General features: G+C 35.2%; 1 protein-coding gene across 1 annotated transcript; it reads left to right on the top strand.

Moving 5' to 3' along the window:
- Positions 1-7,118: 7,118 nt before the first annotated feature.
- On the top strand, positions 7,119-15,455 carry LOC148614553 (phytanoyl-CoA hydroxylase interacting protein-like; the record flags this gene model as incomplete). The annotated part of the gene is made up of 2 exons (XM_088590453.1): positions 7,119-7,407; positions 10,168-15,455. Coding segments are annotated over 2 exons (966 nt in total), but the record flags the coding sequence as incomplete, so codon positions are not given.
- Positions 15,456-17,027: the final 1,572 nt, after the last annotated feature.

Below are 17,027 nucleotides of genomic sequence, written 5' to 3'. Positions count from 1 at the left end.
CTGTCCAAAAATCAATTAAAAAGGAAAATTTGATAAATTTAGAAATTACTGTATTGTATTTGAAGATTTAGAGGGGTCAACCGAGGATCTGACCGTGGCATATTGAGTTGTTGAAAGCGAAATCTATTACGACAAATCTTCAAATAGAGTAAGGTTATGTCCATTCTACTGCCACTTTCAAATACATCTCTGAAAAGGACAATAAAAAATCTCTAGAAATATATCTGCGCATACGTTATTTGAGACAGTAATTCGTGAAAGTGACGCCCTGAAACTTTTGGTTTTATTGATTGAAATTATTCGTGACAACAACCTTTGCCTTAGAATATAAAAATCTTCTTTAGAGGGAAATTTTAAAAGTTCACTTCCCACTTGTTTTGTTTAGATAAAACTACTTTAAACACCAATCTCAAAAAATAAATCGTATTAATTTGAGGTAAATGTATTATTTACTGTGCCTTTGTTGTACCTTTACAGAGCTCTGGGTCTTTATCTGAATAATCTGCACATTGCGAAAGTAAATCACATACCTCGAACTTGTTAAAGCATTTTTGCCATCTCTGCATTATATATGAGTTTCTGTACTCTCGTAATCTATAAAGATAATTTTGAAAGCCATTTTGATCGATGTTCATTTTATCAATTATAGTGCAATGTTACCCTTCAAAGAAACTAAGAGCACCCACAAATCGTGATTGTACAGTATACCATACAAAGCACTTACAGCACCCCATGATCATGCTGTATACTATACACAGAACCCAACAAACATAAGTTATCTTACTGTAACCCTACAAAGAAACTAGCAGCAACCCATGATTGTCCAATGTAATCCTTTAAAAAACAAGCAGACACCCGTGATGACACAATGTAAATTAAACTGGCAGAAACTGGAGTTCACACCATGCAACCCTACAGAGAAATAGCCTTGCGTGATGGTAAAATGTAACCCTGAAAATAAACAAGTAGCAATGTAATCATACAATTTAAACAATGCGTTCCAATTGAACTTAGTTATGGCTTCAGTTTTTGCACAAAATGTTGTTTTTCTTTGTCTTCTTTGTTTATGTATCCGGAAATTGTACATGAATACAACTGATTAGCTTTTAGAACGGGATTGATTCCTTTATGTGTAGAGGAAACTAAATGGGATTAAATGGTGGAAGTATTAATCTACACCTTCGTCTTGCACCTGTTATATACAAAGTTTTAACTTTTAATTCGTGGTTATGATGAAGCCGACTAGGAAAAGGATCTGGCAATTAACATATCAGCTGAGCTTAAAATGAATGTGTAAAATGACAAGTGGTAACCAAAGTACACCATAAGTATATATCTCGACAAAATTGTTCGCCTGCCATACCTCCATCTCCACATGGACGGAAGAATACATCTGAAAATATGTTGTCTGCTTTTACACATTGCAAGCCATCTTTGCACTTAATATATCCTGGTGAACATTTTATCTCTGAAACTGCAAATGGAAAATCTTAATTAAATAAAAGACATCTTAGAAGGCGCTCACTGAAAACATTATATATCTTAGTAAATAAGATGTAAAATCAGGAATAATGTTCTTTATTAAAAAAAATATTTAAATTACTAAAATACTTTTATTATAACGAAAACAACAAACGAAATTGACTATGGATTTTAGAAATACTTGTAATATAAATTGAATCGACGTAGCTAATACCTCTACACATTGCTTCATCTTCATCACTGTCATCAGTACATCTTTATATCCGTTACACAACTCATACTCATGAACACACTGGAATCCATTTCTACATTTGATCATACTAGGTGGACAATTATAATCTAAAGAAGGTGAAATCAAAACTGAAAACTAGAAAATTGTGACGACATCTTACCAAAGAATACCTCCGCTCCCCGCCCAAATACAAAGTCGTCAAACAAGAGGGTTTGTGATGTCGAAATTGCATTTCGCGATATGGCATGCCTTTTAAAATAAAAAGTAGTTGCAAAGAAAAATGTAACAAAAATGTTGTTGACAGCCGGACGGCCACCATGCGAGGCGGATGTAAAGTTGCACGTTAAGTTATTATGTCTAAATAATGACAGTATCACGGCAGTATTCCTCGTTGTTATCCGATTTGTCTTTACAGATGTCACCAGAAATTCCAAATGTAGAACACATGGTTTTCGACCTAATGCATTGCAGTCCATCTCTACATTTAACAAAACCGTTTGGACAAGTCGTCACTGAAAATGAAAGAAAAATGTTTCAATACGCCGCTTCAATAGTGTGAATCATATATGGGGGAAATATTCTCTGTTAGATAATTTGTTCTTTCATGTTGTGCCTTAGCTTTTAGTTTTGCTTAATTTAATACATATAGTATAACATCCGATGTATAAAAATTATTGTATTGCTCTCTTCAACAAATTTTGTATTTTGTTTAGTTTTCAGTGTGTTTATTATTGACGCATAAATCCAATAAACAAAATAAATACCCCTGCAGTTCTGAAAGATCCACGAAGTTAATCATATCGAATCCGCACTAATATATCAGGGAAACTGATTATAAATAGGAAACAACAAATGATCTAAATTATTTATTAAGCTGCATCCGGGCATACTTTGAGCTATAAAAAACTGTCAAATTAAAAGTGATTCCAATGTTAAGGTGTAATATTCATGTTTTTTTTTTGTAAATTAGGGAATAATACATCATCAAATTAATAAAATATCAAAAGGAATTAAAGTAAATTAGTAATACTAATAAGAATGATCATCTCATTGTTCAATGGAATGTTCAATATGCTTGTTATATCTCCCTGTTAATCTACTATGCTCTGTCTCAATGCTTGAAAATATCCCGAGAAATGGTTTCATGTGTTTGGTCTTGATTTTTTGGTTGATAGTCTGAAATTTTTAGCGTCACTTTACAAACTGCTTCCGATTCTCCACTTATCTTAAGTTTTGCTGTAAACTGCATTACTTCAAAGTTATGGTTGGAAAATTCTTGCAAAACATTTGTGTTCCATCTTCCTTCCAAATGGAATTTCGAATGTTACAGTTGCTTTAATGATTCATTTGTTCACTTGTGTCGCCATTAGTCTCTGATTAGTCTTTTTACATTGTGTAATAATTCAACCTTAGCCACTTTCAGTGTTTCGGTATCAGATTTCTTGATTATTTGTTTCCATGTTTCCTACTGCACTTTCACAACCCATACGTCATGCTAGAGATCATCGTAACTACGTAGACGTTTTGTATCGCGCCAGACTTCTTACAACTAAGATCCTGGAACGTATTGTTGCTACAAGATTGAAGTCATCATTACAGAAGTTTTATGGTTGTCATCATGAACTCGTGGATCGTTATGGTGTATCCATCTGCAACATGATTTGTTCAACGTGTCATATTTTCCTTTCCTCTTTTGTCTACCCTGGACTCTACTTTTAATGAGCAACTCGGTAGGTATTTCTAGAAAAGAAGGGGACGCTTACCCTACCGGTGCACCTGGTCCATTGTTCTGGGTTTTAGTGGAGTCCGAGTTGCTCATTTATTCTTGTTACTTTGTATATATTGTTGTGGTTATGCTATGTTGTTTGTTGTGTATGTTAGTTTTCCATGTCTGGTCTTTGTCCCTGGATTACATTTTTTTTATATCCGCTAGAATCTTGGTTTCCTCTTCCAACGGGTCATAGTTTTCCTTTCCTCGTTTGTCTACCCCGGACTTGACTTTTTATGAGCAACTCGGCCGGTGTTTCTAGAAAAGCAGAGGACGCTTACCCTACCAGTACACCTGGTCCATGCTCCAAGTTTTTAGTGGAGTTCGAGTTGCTTATTTACTTTTGTTACTTTGTATGTATGATTTTAGTTACTTTATGTCTGTTTTTCATGTCTAGTCTTTGTCCCTGGATTGCATTCTTTTGATTACCCTATAACCTTGGTTCCCTTGATTACTCTTGATTACTCTTAAAACCAGACAGTAGCTTATGATTAGTGTTTCATGTATTTTTCTAATTTTTATTGGAAATCCTTCAGTAGGCCTCAAAAAAACTGTAGTAAAAAATAAAAGTGCAAATGGAAGTTGTCCACCTGAGATATTAAAATTTTGTTACGTTCTAATACAGAAAAGTATGGAAAATCCCCCCACCAGAATTGTTACATAATAACCAGTCAAAAATATTTCACGATATATACCAGAGGCAAGGAAATGGACAGTGGAAAAGTAGTTGTTATGAAATGACAAAATGTTTTGAACAGTTTTGTTGATTATCTTGAGAGGCGATGAATCACCCCCTGACTGGTATTTAGACAGAACCATACTGGTTCTAATTATTTTTTTTTTTTTGTATTGAACAAAATATAGATTCACATTTTACATATAATACAGTAACGAATACGATCAAGATCCGATGTGCCAACGTGCAATCAACAGAACAATTTCTTGCACTTTGTGTCTATATACTTCGATTACAAATGCATAACCCTACCCAGTACTCGTTGAACTTTCCATCACTTTTCACTAATAATCTCGCTTCAATACTAAAAAAATTACCAAAACACTGAACAGTCATAGTGAAAAAAGCGAAAAAATGCGACATACTACAGACACCTGAGGATGCTTTTGGTAAACAAGATACCCGACATAAAAAAATTGAGTCACTCAGTGGACTGACTAGCTGTACTTATCATTTAACTAAAATGAAAATTTAAAGAACCAAAACACTATCTGAGAGATAAAATGGCTTTAGTTAATATGCAATTGAAAATACTTTACATATATTTTTTTTCACATCACATAGCCTTGTTCCAAAAACTTGTTTCTAAGAAGGTTAGTATTGTATGAAAATCCATATAACTTTGGCAGATTCTGTCATTACGTGTTGGCAGTGATAATAAAGACAAGACCAAAGGATGAATCGATGTTGGTAAAGAAAATCAAACGAAAATTGGAATTTTTCAAAATGTGAAGTGATCGCGAAGATCTTCAAATTAGTTATTAGTTCATTCATTTTACCTTGACATAGTGTGGTATTCTCGTCTGAGCTATCATTACAGCTTGGACACCCATTACAGAGCCAGTGTTTTTGAACACATTGAGTTCCATCTGCACATTTCATAGACCCCTTTTCACATTCATAATCTGAAGAAAGATATAATGATAAAAATGTACGTTTATGGTGAACATTTCTCAGTCGTGGACCGAAATATTCTCCTGCGTTCAAAGTATTCCCTATCATGTGCGTGAGAGTAAACTGATCTTAAAGGTCATGTTGTATCATACGGGCATGCATTAAATGAGGATTATTTTTGGATGAGTGATAAACGCGTTTTCCATTTTAATTTAATTTCAAAGTGTATATTTCCTTCTTACTCAACTATTTAACCTGGCAATTACATTTGAAAAGAAATAGTAGTAAAGAAAATCTGCCTTTTTTCATTTAAAAATAGGATTGTTTACCCAAATATTTCCAAATAATGTTTTGTTAGTAAATTTCTGAAAACAAGGACAGAGTAATCAAGGGGACCAACAGGATATGTGCAATAATAGGTAAAAATAATTTTTTTTTCTAAAAAAGAGTATGGATATATTTGGAATCCTTAAATATCGAAAGAGTAATCAATGGAACCAAGATTCTAGCGGATATCAAAAGAATGTAATCCAGGGAGAAATACCAGGCATGGAAAACAGACAATCACAACAAAGAACTTAAAGTAATCAAAATTGCAAATACAAAGTAGCAAAAAAAATGAGCAACTCGTACTCCACTGAAAACTGGGAGCATGGACCAGGTACACCCGCCGAGTTGCTCTTAGAAGTCAAGTCCGAGTTAGACGAAAGAGGAGAGGAAAATATGACACGTTAAACAAATCCGTTTTCATGGTGCAGATGGATACACCGGAACGATCCACGAGTTCATGATGACAACCATAAAACTTCTGTAGTGATGACTTCAATTTTGATGCAACATGACCCTGTTCCAGAAGCCTAATTGTAAGAAGTCTTGCATGATACAAAAAGTCTGCGTAGTTACGGCAAGCTCTGGCATAACGTATGAGTTGTCACAAATGAAAGGAAAGTTGACAATTCTGAATGAAAAGTCATCACGATTGTCGTAAAGTTTGGTCAATAGTTTTCTTTTACCATTGATTTCTATGTGTAAGTCAAGATGTGAGGCTGACTTCACAGTGTCTGTAGTATCCCTTATCTCAAGTTCTTTGAGGTAGATGCGGTGTATCAAATCCCCGAAAATGCATGCAATTAACACAATAGCTGTTGGGATGCCAGTCAGCACTACAGGATTTCGGACGCATATTTATCATGTTTAAGGTTGAATATTTGTTAATAAAACAGACGTTTTATACACGTCTGGATGGTTCAATCGAAGAGTTTTCGACGATAGGGTTGTCAACATCGTTAATAGTGACGTCCGTATTTGCACGCAAAGCGAGAACGTCAACACAAAGTTCATAGCGTTTTATGTATGTCGCTTGTATACTGTTAAAGAAAATTAGGCAGGAAAAGGATTTCTCTAGATGTCCCATAGATTTCATTTTAGTAGGTTTTATCTATTAAAACACTAAAGAAATGACAAGGATTTCATAAAAAAAAAATCCAAAATGACAGTTTAAGGTGTGTTTGATGAAATTTTGAAAAGAAAAGTGGGGGTCAATTGGCAAAAAAAAATAATGTTATGAAATGGATAAAATCAGATGAGTCCCAAAATCTGACAAAAATGGCTGAACATGACCAGCGAACATCCTTAATTTTATATGTATGTTATACATATTCAAGGTGTAGCAACTGCAAAAAAATATGTATGAACAGGTATGATATGCTATAAATGGTAAAGGTATTTTAAAGTAAAGCATCTGAAATAAAATTATGAACAACTTTGGCTTTTAATAAAAGGGGCATATAAAATTCTGGTATCATCTGGGTAACCTGCGATTTATATTTATGAGGATTTTGCCTGTCGAAAATAATTAATGAAATACATGATAATAAATATTGAATTTCCTTTAAATATTAGATTCAGTTCAAATATAAATAAACAAACCCCTTTTATCTGTTTTCAGAGTATTTGTATTTGTAGAGTTATTTGCGAAAAACAAGCCTCAGAGTTTGAATTGAATTTTTCAGGATAAATGGGAGATTGAAATAGACCACACACCATTATCAACTTACACGCTGAGAGGGAAACAAACGTCAGAAGTTAACAAAATTTGGATTATTTTTCTACAGGATGCCACCATTTCTTTCTTTATCGTGACCTCAAGAAAACTCGACTACACATTACCGTTTGATCTGACACCTGCTACATTATATAGATTAAAAGTAGTTTCTGGGTTCGTCTTGTACGAAAACGATTCGTTGGAAATAGTAGGAAATGAAATGAATTCAAAAATAACAACTTTTAAATCATGTAAGTTTACGTCTGAATAATGTAAAATCTAAGCCATTTTTGTCTATAAGAAACTACTAATATGGCAAATATTCAAGTCTTCAAGAGCCGCACATCGATCTAAATTTAATGGTAAAACAAAAAGCGATGGTAAAAATAATAAGGAGGAGTACTTGTCCATATTAAAAAGCTTTATTTTTCAAGTAAGAATGCCATACATTAGTCTAACTAAAGTATGGAAAGACAAAATTTAGGTTGTATATTTGTCCCAATCAAAAAAATTTTCCAAGTGAAAATTAACAGGACAGAAATATAAATTGGTAAATCAATATCATGTTAATGTCGGCATCTTCGCCCTCGGACAAATGTGATTTGCTGCGAATAGATAAAATAGTTATGGAGCTGTCAAGTCAGTTAACTGCCAGTAGTCCTTAGTTTGTGTAATTGTATTCAGTTTCTATATTATCGATGTAACAAGGGGCTCAATCGTTTCTTTAACTGATTTTAGGTGTGTTTAATTGTTTAAAAGTTTAAAGCGGGTGTGATCGCGCCAAAGTACTTAAACCCCACCGCATTTTTGCGCCTGTCCCAAGTCAGCAATTTCTGGCCTCTGTATTTCTTGTTACTTTTTCATCTTAAGTTTATTTTTATGTTACTGGAGTATATAGGAGCAACTTTTTTGCTTTACCTGTGTATAAAGATGTTTTGGGGCCAGTTGCAGCCTGCCCTGGGGTGTGAGGGTTTCGGTTTTATCATCGCTCAATGAAGACCAATAGGTGGCCTTAGGCTGACATTTTCATCCCGATGGGGTTGTTGTCTCTTTGACATATTCACCATACCTATTCTCGTTATATTGAGCAGTTGAGGTGTGCTATGAACAGTTAATTATCGTATAACATGAACAATCATGATCAGTCATATGCTATGGACAGTTAATTATCACTTACATGTAATATGTACAATCATGATCAAGCCTATGCTATGAACGGTTAAGGTATGCTAGGTATTATTAATTTATAGACTATTGGCAGTAAAAGTACGGTTTGGATAGTTTGGGTGTGCATGAAAAGTTCTGGGAATGCAATGAAGAAATAAAGTATGTTTTAAACAGTTAAAGTGGAAAAGGAACGGATTTGGTGAAACGCAAAAAAAAAAAAAAAAAAAAAAAAAAAAAATGCACCAGCGTACAACTTAAATTTCAAAGGAGCAAATATCTTTAGACATCATCCTCAGGTTTTCAACAAGTATAAACACAACTTTAAGCAATTGCAAGCTATATATGAAAGGTTGATTGATTGATTGTTGGTGTTTATCGCCCGAGCAGCAATATTTCAGCTATATTCAGGCGATGACCATGAAATGGATGATAAAATGAACATGAAATAATGATAAAATGAAAAATGGGATGGGGCACAAGGATAATGGGATAAAAAAAAAATTGATTGCCACTGGAAACCGGGGAAGTGGGTAGGGTCGGGCAATTCAGCCTCTTGAGGCGGAGCGCAGAGGTTCCGACTCCTATCGAATACCACAGCAAGGTTCATTAACGTGCGAGGAACGTGGCGTCTTTCCCAACACGGAGCATCACTATGGTTTGTGATCAGGTTTTCCGTATTATAGCCTGACAACCCCAGCATATACTATGCCAGGGGTACCCCATTCCACCACCTGGGACAGACAACCCAGTTGCTCTGTGAAAAGAGCGCCCTAGCCCCCGGCTAAGGTTCTGAGCACTATTTAGTCGCCTCTTACGACAAGCTTAGCGCTGCTGCAGGCCAATGCTTTTGACACCCGGACCTGCACGGGACATATACATGTATATGAAAGGCTCAGACAACAAAAGTAACAAAAGTCATGGTAACAGAACGATGGCAATTCCTCATAATTATGCTAAAAAGTAATATAATGATACAAAGACGCATTACTGACCAACATCTTCTAACTGCGCATAAAACCTGTGATGGGGTTAAGCTAGTTTAATAAGACCTTAACCATCCCTTTAATGTAAGAGGGTGGTTATGCTGCACTGCCAAAAGAGCCATTCTTTATAAGAATCACTAGTTTATGCTATATGCTGGACTACGTATGAAAGAATCTTATTTGTTTACTATGCTACGAACAGTTGTGATATACTATTAATTGTCAAGGAATGTTATACATGTTCAAGGTCTAGCAACTGCACAAAAATGCTATGAACATGTTTGATGTTGTCTTAAAAGTACATGTATTTGAAAGATATTCAATGTCTTACAATTGCAAAACAAAATTATGGCTTTGACTTCAAATGAAAAGGGTAGTGACGATTAGGCCTGTTTCAGGTCCAATGTTATGAAATACTTCAGGAATGATGATTCTGATTTAATTTTTCATTCTGATTAAGGAGCAATCAAGGGATCCACGATTCTAAAGGAAATATAATTAATATAATCCAGGGACAAATACAAGACGTAGAAAACACACACAACAAAGAACATAAAATAACAAAAAATAATGCGTACAAAACAACAAAAATAGATGATAAACTCGGTCACTAAAAACTGAGAGCATGGACCAGGTGCACCGGTAGGGTAAGCATGGCCAGTCTACTTGTACAACAACCCTGTTCAAAAGCTTGAACTTGTCAGTTGTTTGTTGTATTAAAGTATAAAGTCAAGTTTTTGTCATATTGACAACATATTTTGAGAAAAAAAATGAAAGTTTAGAAATAAAATATCCCTATGAACAAGACAGTGGATCATTACCACAAAGCAACATTTATTACACACTTAATTCATATTACAGGTTTTACTCATGTCGAGTACAAGAAGCTCATGAAAAAGACAACGAACTTCATGGAGAATTTGAATGGTACATTTTGTGCAATTGAATATCTGTACAGGAATAAATCGGACATGTATTTTGCTTCCATAAACGAGTACCATGGCGGAGTAATGAAGCCGTACAAGAAAGACCACAATGGTGACCCTTGTTCTGTTATCAACGGCCGAATAGATGGGTTGTTTTTCAGCACAGCAGTGGAGTTTCATACCATGAAACCATTTCCCAATTCTTTATATGGACCTGTTCGTCTGCACATTGAAGCCAATGTTTTATTTACTCCAAATCTTAACCTTTACTTTGCCGATTTCTACTGTCATTACAACGTACATTATGTAACAGTGGTATTGACCCCAAAGAGGTCACCCACTGATGATTTCTGTAAAGAACGCCTTCTACAATTGAACATTTTGGAAAATCCTTTTATCTATTTAAATGAAATAAGCGAGGACTTTTACGAAGTGAACGTTTACTCGAGTTCGGGCTTCAGAATTGAGGTATTCTACACAGAACCAATTCACATTACGTGTATTATTGAAAAGAACAAGGGGTATTTCAGTCGAGTACCCACCATTGGTAGAGGAGAAAGTATTCGTAGTGGAATTCCGAAAAACAAGGACTGTAAAATATGTAATTTGTAAGACAAATTTAAGCTAAATGCATATGACTGTTCTTTTGCGTCTTATACAAAACGTTCTTGTAAGATCAAAAGGTAGGTAGTGACATAAATCGCGTTAATCACCTTCTTATAATTAGGGCATTGTTGGATGAATTTAACAAACAGTCATTAACATCTTCCTAAACCATTACATATACCATAGCATGCGTTACTGTTAGCTGTTTGTTTGGTGAGTTCATTGCATTTAAATAATATGGACAAGAAGTATATTTTTTAATTGTTCATGACTGTTATAAAAGCTAGAAACTTTGTTAACCGATAACAATCTATCGATCACTTGTTCGAAATCATCGATCAAATCATCTAGGGCCGATAAGTACGGTATTCGATTAACATAGTTAATCAACCAATTACTATTCAATTTGTGGCCGATAAGTGCCATACAATTTCGGTTTAAATGTGTGAAATTATTGAAGCCTTGCATAGTCTGTTTATCATAACTTACACTTACAAGGAAACATATTTGGCATAGCCACATGGTCAAGAACTAAGTAGGGAGTGTAAAGCATTACTAACCTGATCCTTGTGTATTTTTACACGGGCAATAAACTGGTCCATTCTTGCATAAACTAAATGCACAATTCTTCTGTTTCGTAGATGTTGATGTTGTTTTAGCTGAATAACAATCTGCTCATATCATGTGATGCCTTGTCTTTTATCACTTACAAAGTGTACCCAGGGGCAAATAAAGATATTTGAATAAGGTTGAGTTCCAGAAAAGAGGGGTCACATGACAACTCATTTCCCCGAATACACAATGACCCACATTCACGGGTTTGACTATGCCCGGGGACTATGTAAACGCTTTGATGCTTTACACCGTCCGTGAAAGACAACAAACCGTAGCCAAGGACGTAAAAACACCTCAGTCCGTCATGTATTACACATATGAGGGCAAACCGGGTCTATCAGTATTGAGTATATATGTTAGCACGAAAACGAAAATTAAACCAAGTATACGAACAGTCAGCTGATTGTCAACGTCACTCATATCGTGCAAATGATTGGCTAACACTGTGTTGCGAAAGATTTTTTGGGGGGATTTTAGTGGTTTATATCCAGAAAGACATTCGAATTATCTCCTAGAAGCAACGATGTTCTAGCTTCATAATGCACGAAATAAAGGATGTAACGGATATACGGAAAGTGCTATGAAATGAAGGGTGTAACGGATACACGGAAAGTGCTATCGTTTTCAACTTTATTGTTAGTGTTATTTAATTAGACAAAAATAACTAATGTACGAATAAAATGTTAAAATGTACGTTTCAAAAAATGCGATGGCTTTTCTTTTCATATAATTAATTTTTAATTCGTCTGTAATTTTGGTTTTTTCTTAATAGTGGTTTCGATAAAGAATTCTTTTTTTTATTTCATTTCATTTCGTCATTTTTTTCATCATTTGTTACCTTCATTCTTTGAAATACATTTTTCTTTTTATCACGTTGAGTTATTGATTGCGTAAATTTCTCTAAGCCACTGTTAGTGTTCAAATGGCAATAATCATCATTATTTATTTATATCCTAATGTACATATTTTGAACTGTCGCTTATTCTCAGGTTCTTTTATAAATACAATAAAAAAAACAAATATGCAGGATTAATGCGCATAGTAAATTTGATAATACAATTTTATCAGAATGATGCCAGTCTGTGTTCTGGTGTAATGATAAATCGATTTGGACATGTTTTTAAGAAAGTGTATGTTATTTCATAACTAGATATATTTAGAACTAGTAGCAACCCGTGATTGTACTATGACTATTAGACCCTAGATAAAAACAAGTAGCAACCCGTGATCATACTATGAAACCCTAAATAAAAACAAGCAGCAATCCGTGATCATACTATGAAGCCCTATATAAAACCAAGCGGCAACACGTGATCTTACTATGTAACCTTTAATGAGAACTGGCAGCAACATGTAATCGTACTATGAATAGTAGGCGGAGCTTGTTTACCTTTAGAATCGAACGGAGCAGAAACGATTTTTAAAACCGGAATCTAACAGAATATTTCAAAATTCCGCTGAAAAATTACGTGTTTGCTACCCTTCCGTTCCAAAAGTAACAAACTCCGCCTACTCTCTATTACGGTTCAAAATGTCAACAAAACAGGGTCTCTCGTGGAAAATTATCGAAACTTCAATAATAAATGTAATTTTTGTAGCAAATTTGGTATCAGCATACAGGAAAATGATTCCGGAATCGAACTTGGAAGGTGTGACATGCACAATTTCAACTTGAAAGTCGTTACAAGCGGTTGAAGGGCGGTACTCCGCGGTATCGCTAAATCTCCAACTTTTTGTATGGCACATCGTTCTGACCCCAACCCGACATATCAATATCCAAATAAAAAAAGAGGAGGGTTGCAGGGTCAGAGGAAATTCGGACAATGTTCCGTACACAAAACTGACCCGGTCTAATTTTGTAAAACTTAAAAATAAAAGGTGAAACTTATTAACTGTTGATAGTAGAGCATTCGTACATAAATAGATGCAATACTTGTGAAAGTAAAGAGGTGGAAATGCATGCTTTAAGCAATCCGGAAATATTCAGGTCCTCACCGGATTGGGTTCTCTTCCCTGCACCAACTGCCTGCTTTTCATAAATGCTAAATTTTGCATGAACTTCAAGAATTAAAATCATGAACAAATGAGCAGAAAAAGCTACACTTTTTATTTGTTTTTTTTACAATAATACCATGCCCGATAATTTTTTCTGGCAGTTTTAAAGTATCTGATATTTTAGAAAACCTGTTTATTTTACAATTAATTTAGGGAAAGCACCCCAAATTTGTTATAAAAACTAAAAAATTAGGTTATTAATTAGGTTACCATGACTACAGATTTTCATGACAAAATAAAAAATAATATGTATTTTTTTCATGGATCTCCACAATGTAAGGTTTCGAATAATATATACTTTTTACAGGAAAAATTGGATTTGCTTGTTTACGTATCTGAATTTAGCTTTATTTCCACAAATTGTCTTAAAGTTATCTGCAGTGGCCTATCTATATAGTAGAACCTGAGAAACCCTCCATAAAACCAAGCAGCAATCCGTGATCGTACCATGAAATATTCTGGACCATTTAATTCTTCATTGTGAAAAACTTGTCAATAAAAGAAACGAATAAAACGAAGATGACCTTCTTATCACTATCTTTGTTGGCGTTACCGACTTTGTTAACGAACTTAATTCAGATACATGGAAGAAAATGATGTACTGTATAGATTATCATTTGTTTAAAATGTACAATGATTTCCATGTTGTCGTACTTCATAACAAATTTGATTTTGGTCGTTAGGTACTTGATTTTATTCTGCCCACAATTCACTCTTTTTAGAGTTGTTTTTGTTTTTTCTTGAGTGGTGTATATATGTTATAGTTAAATTGGTTTATGTGTCATACTTCGTAAATCTTGATAAAATGGTGGACATAAAAACAACCAATCAATCAATCAATTAATGTTATTTCATACTTTACTTACTTTCGTCTGTTACCAATACGGGGGCATATGCCACCAACAAGTCTTCTCTAGCCATCGCTGTTCTGGGCTGCTCTTTCTATTTCTGTCCAGTTCTTCCCCATCTCTTTCATATCTGCCTCTAAGTCCCTTTTCCAGGTGTTCCTGGGTCTACACCTTTTTCGTTTTCCTTGGGGATTCCAGGTCAGGGCTTGCCTTGTTACACCGGTTGGTGGTTTCCGTAGTTTGTGACTTATCCATCTCCAGCGTCTCTGCATAAGTTCTTGGTCTGCAGGTAGCTGATTTGTCGTCTCCCACAGGTCTGAGTTGCTGATAGTTTCTGGTCAGTGTAAATGGATGATACGTCTTAGACAGGTGTTAATAAATGTCTGAATCTTCGCCAATGTTCTAACTGTTATTCGCCATGTTTCTGCCCCATTCAACAAAACCGCCTTGACATTGCTGTTGAAGAGCTTAATCTTTGTCCTCTACCCGATATCTTATGTGTTCCACATGTTTCGCAGTTTGATAAAGTCTGCTCTTGCTTTGCCTATTCTTGCTTTTACATTTGCATCTGTACCACCATGGTCATCGACTATGCTACCAAGGTAGGTAATGGACTTTACATCTATTGGCTCTCCGTGTATTCTGATGGCGTCTTCATTTGTTATGTTTGTTCGGAGGAGCTTGGTCTTCTTTCTGTTGATGTTTAATCCAAACTTTGATGAAATGTCTGCTACTTTGTTGGTTTTGGTCTGCATCTGATGTTGTGAGTGGGGAAAGTAATGCCAGGTTGTCGACAAATTCGAGATCATCTAATTTCTTCCAGAGTGTCCACTGGATACCAGTTTGTGTTTGTTCAGTGGCTGTTTCGTGATCCAGTCGATGGTAAGTATAACAAGAGGATCACAGGAGCCTGGATTGCTCACCTGGTTGAATTTTGCCTTTCAAAGGCAATAAATTTAACATGAAGTTGTACAACAAGTTTGACTCCAGAAGTCTTTGGTAGGACTTATCATAAGAATCATTTCAACAATTAAAAGTTTCTTTTGATCTATTATAGTTTTCAAGATATTGACTGAAAACTAAAAAAAAAAAAAATAAAGGGCAAGGGCAATAACTCTTACAAGGAGTCGTCTGACAACTTTGTTCCCCGAAGATTTTTGTAGTCCTAATAATAAGGATCATTTCAGATATTGAAAGAATTTGGCTAAACTAACGGTTTTGGAGATATATGCGTAAAACTACTGTCTGACCCCTATGTTCCTTTTTTAGTAACAGTGGCCATGTCTTTCGACGGATCAAAAATCCCTACATTTGTTCTATGCAGAATACATCAATGAACATTCATACCAAGTCTGTTTCCAATTGAACAAATAATGTCAGAGGAGAAAAATAACATTAAAAATAGCAAAAATCGTTGAAAAAGGGCAATAACTCAAACATGGCTCAACGTATTAAAACCGAAATTTGACCAATGATAGATCTCATCATGCTGAACACTTTTACCTGTGCCAGAATTTATCTGAACTTAACGGTTTTGGAGATATATGCAAAAACCCACTGTCTGGCCACTATGTTCTATTTTTAGTAACAGCGGCCATGTTTTTCGACGGATCAAAAATCCCCACATCAGTTCTATGGAGGATACCCCAATAACATTTGTACCAAGTTTGGTTTCCATTGGTCAAGTAGTTTCAGAGGAGAAGATTTTTGAAAGGAACAACATGAAAAATAGCAAAAAAACATAAAAAAGGTCATAATTCCAAAATGGCTTAACGGATTAAAACGAATATTTGACCACAAGTAGATCTCATCATGCTGAACATTTTTACCTGTGCCAGAATTTATCTAAACCTAACGGTTTTAGAGATATATGCGAAAAACTGCTGTCTGACCTATGTTCTATTTTTAGTAACGGTTTGCATGCTTTTCATGATTCCCATTGACGACAGACGACGACGGACGCAAAGTGGTGGCAGTAGCTCACATGGCCTTCGGCCTGGTGAGCTAAAAAGGAAAGGTGATAGTACACATCTTTGTCTAACTGAAAGGGGAAAGGAAAAATATGATAAGTTGAGCAAATCGGTTCTCATGGTGCAGATGGATATAACGTAACGATCCACGAGTTCATGATGATAACCATAAAACTTCTGTAGTGATTTCCTCACTACTCGTAGCAACATAACCCTGTCCCAGAAACCTAAGTCTAGCGTTGTGACGGCAATCTCTGGGTTGTGATACGAAAACTCCATACGCAGGTGCTGAAGGGATATTGCCACAGATGAAAGGAAAGTTGACAATACGGAATGAAAACATAAAGTTTGTCGTAAAGTTTAGTCAATAATTTTCCTTTTTCATCGATATCTAGGTATACGTTCGATATGTGAGGCTGACTTGACAGTGTCTGTAGTATCCTTTATCTCTTGTTCTTTAGGATAAATGTGATGTACAAAATCACCGAAACTAGGATTGCTTAACAATAATACGTCATCTTTATAGCGGAAAATGAGATCAAAAACCTGGCTAAACGCTGGCCCTTCCTTTGAATCAGGTCAGCTATAAAGTCAGCCTCATAAGATTGAAGGAATAGGTCAGCGAGTAGAGGAGTACAATTGTCCGCTTTGGAATGCCGACCGTTTGTTGAAAAACGCGCCTACCACACTGGACATATATG

This window comes from Perna viridis, chromosome 6, assembly GCF_037379345.1.
Source record: "Perna viridis isolate PV_CMFRI_1.1 ecotype Kerala chromosome 6, ASM3737934v1, whole genome shotgun sequence".
In the NCBI taxonomy this organism is placed as follows: domain Eukaryota; kingdom Metazoa; phylum Mollusca; class Bivalvia; order Mytilida; family Mytilidae; genus Perna; species Perna viridis.
This window is presented reverse-complemented; position numbering and strand designations above follow the sequence as displayed.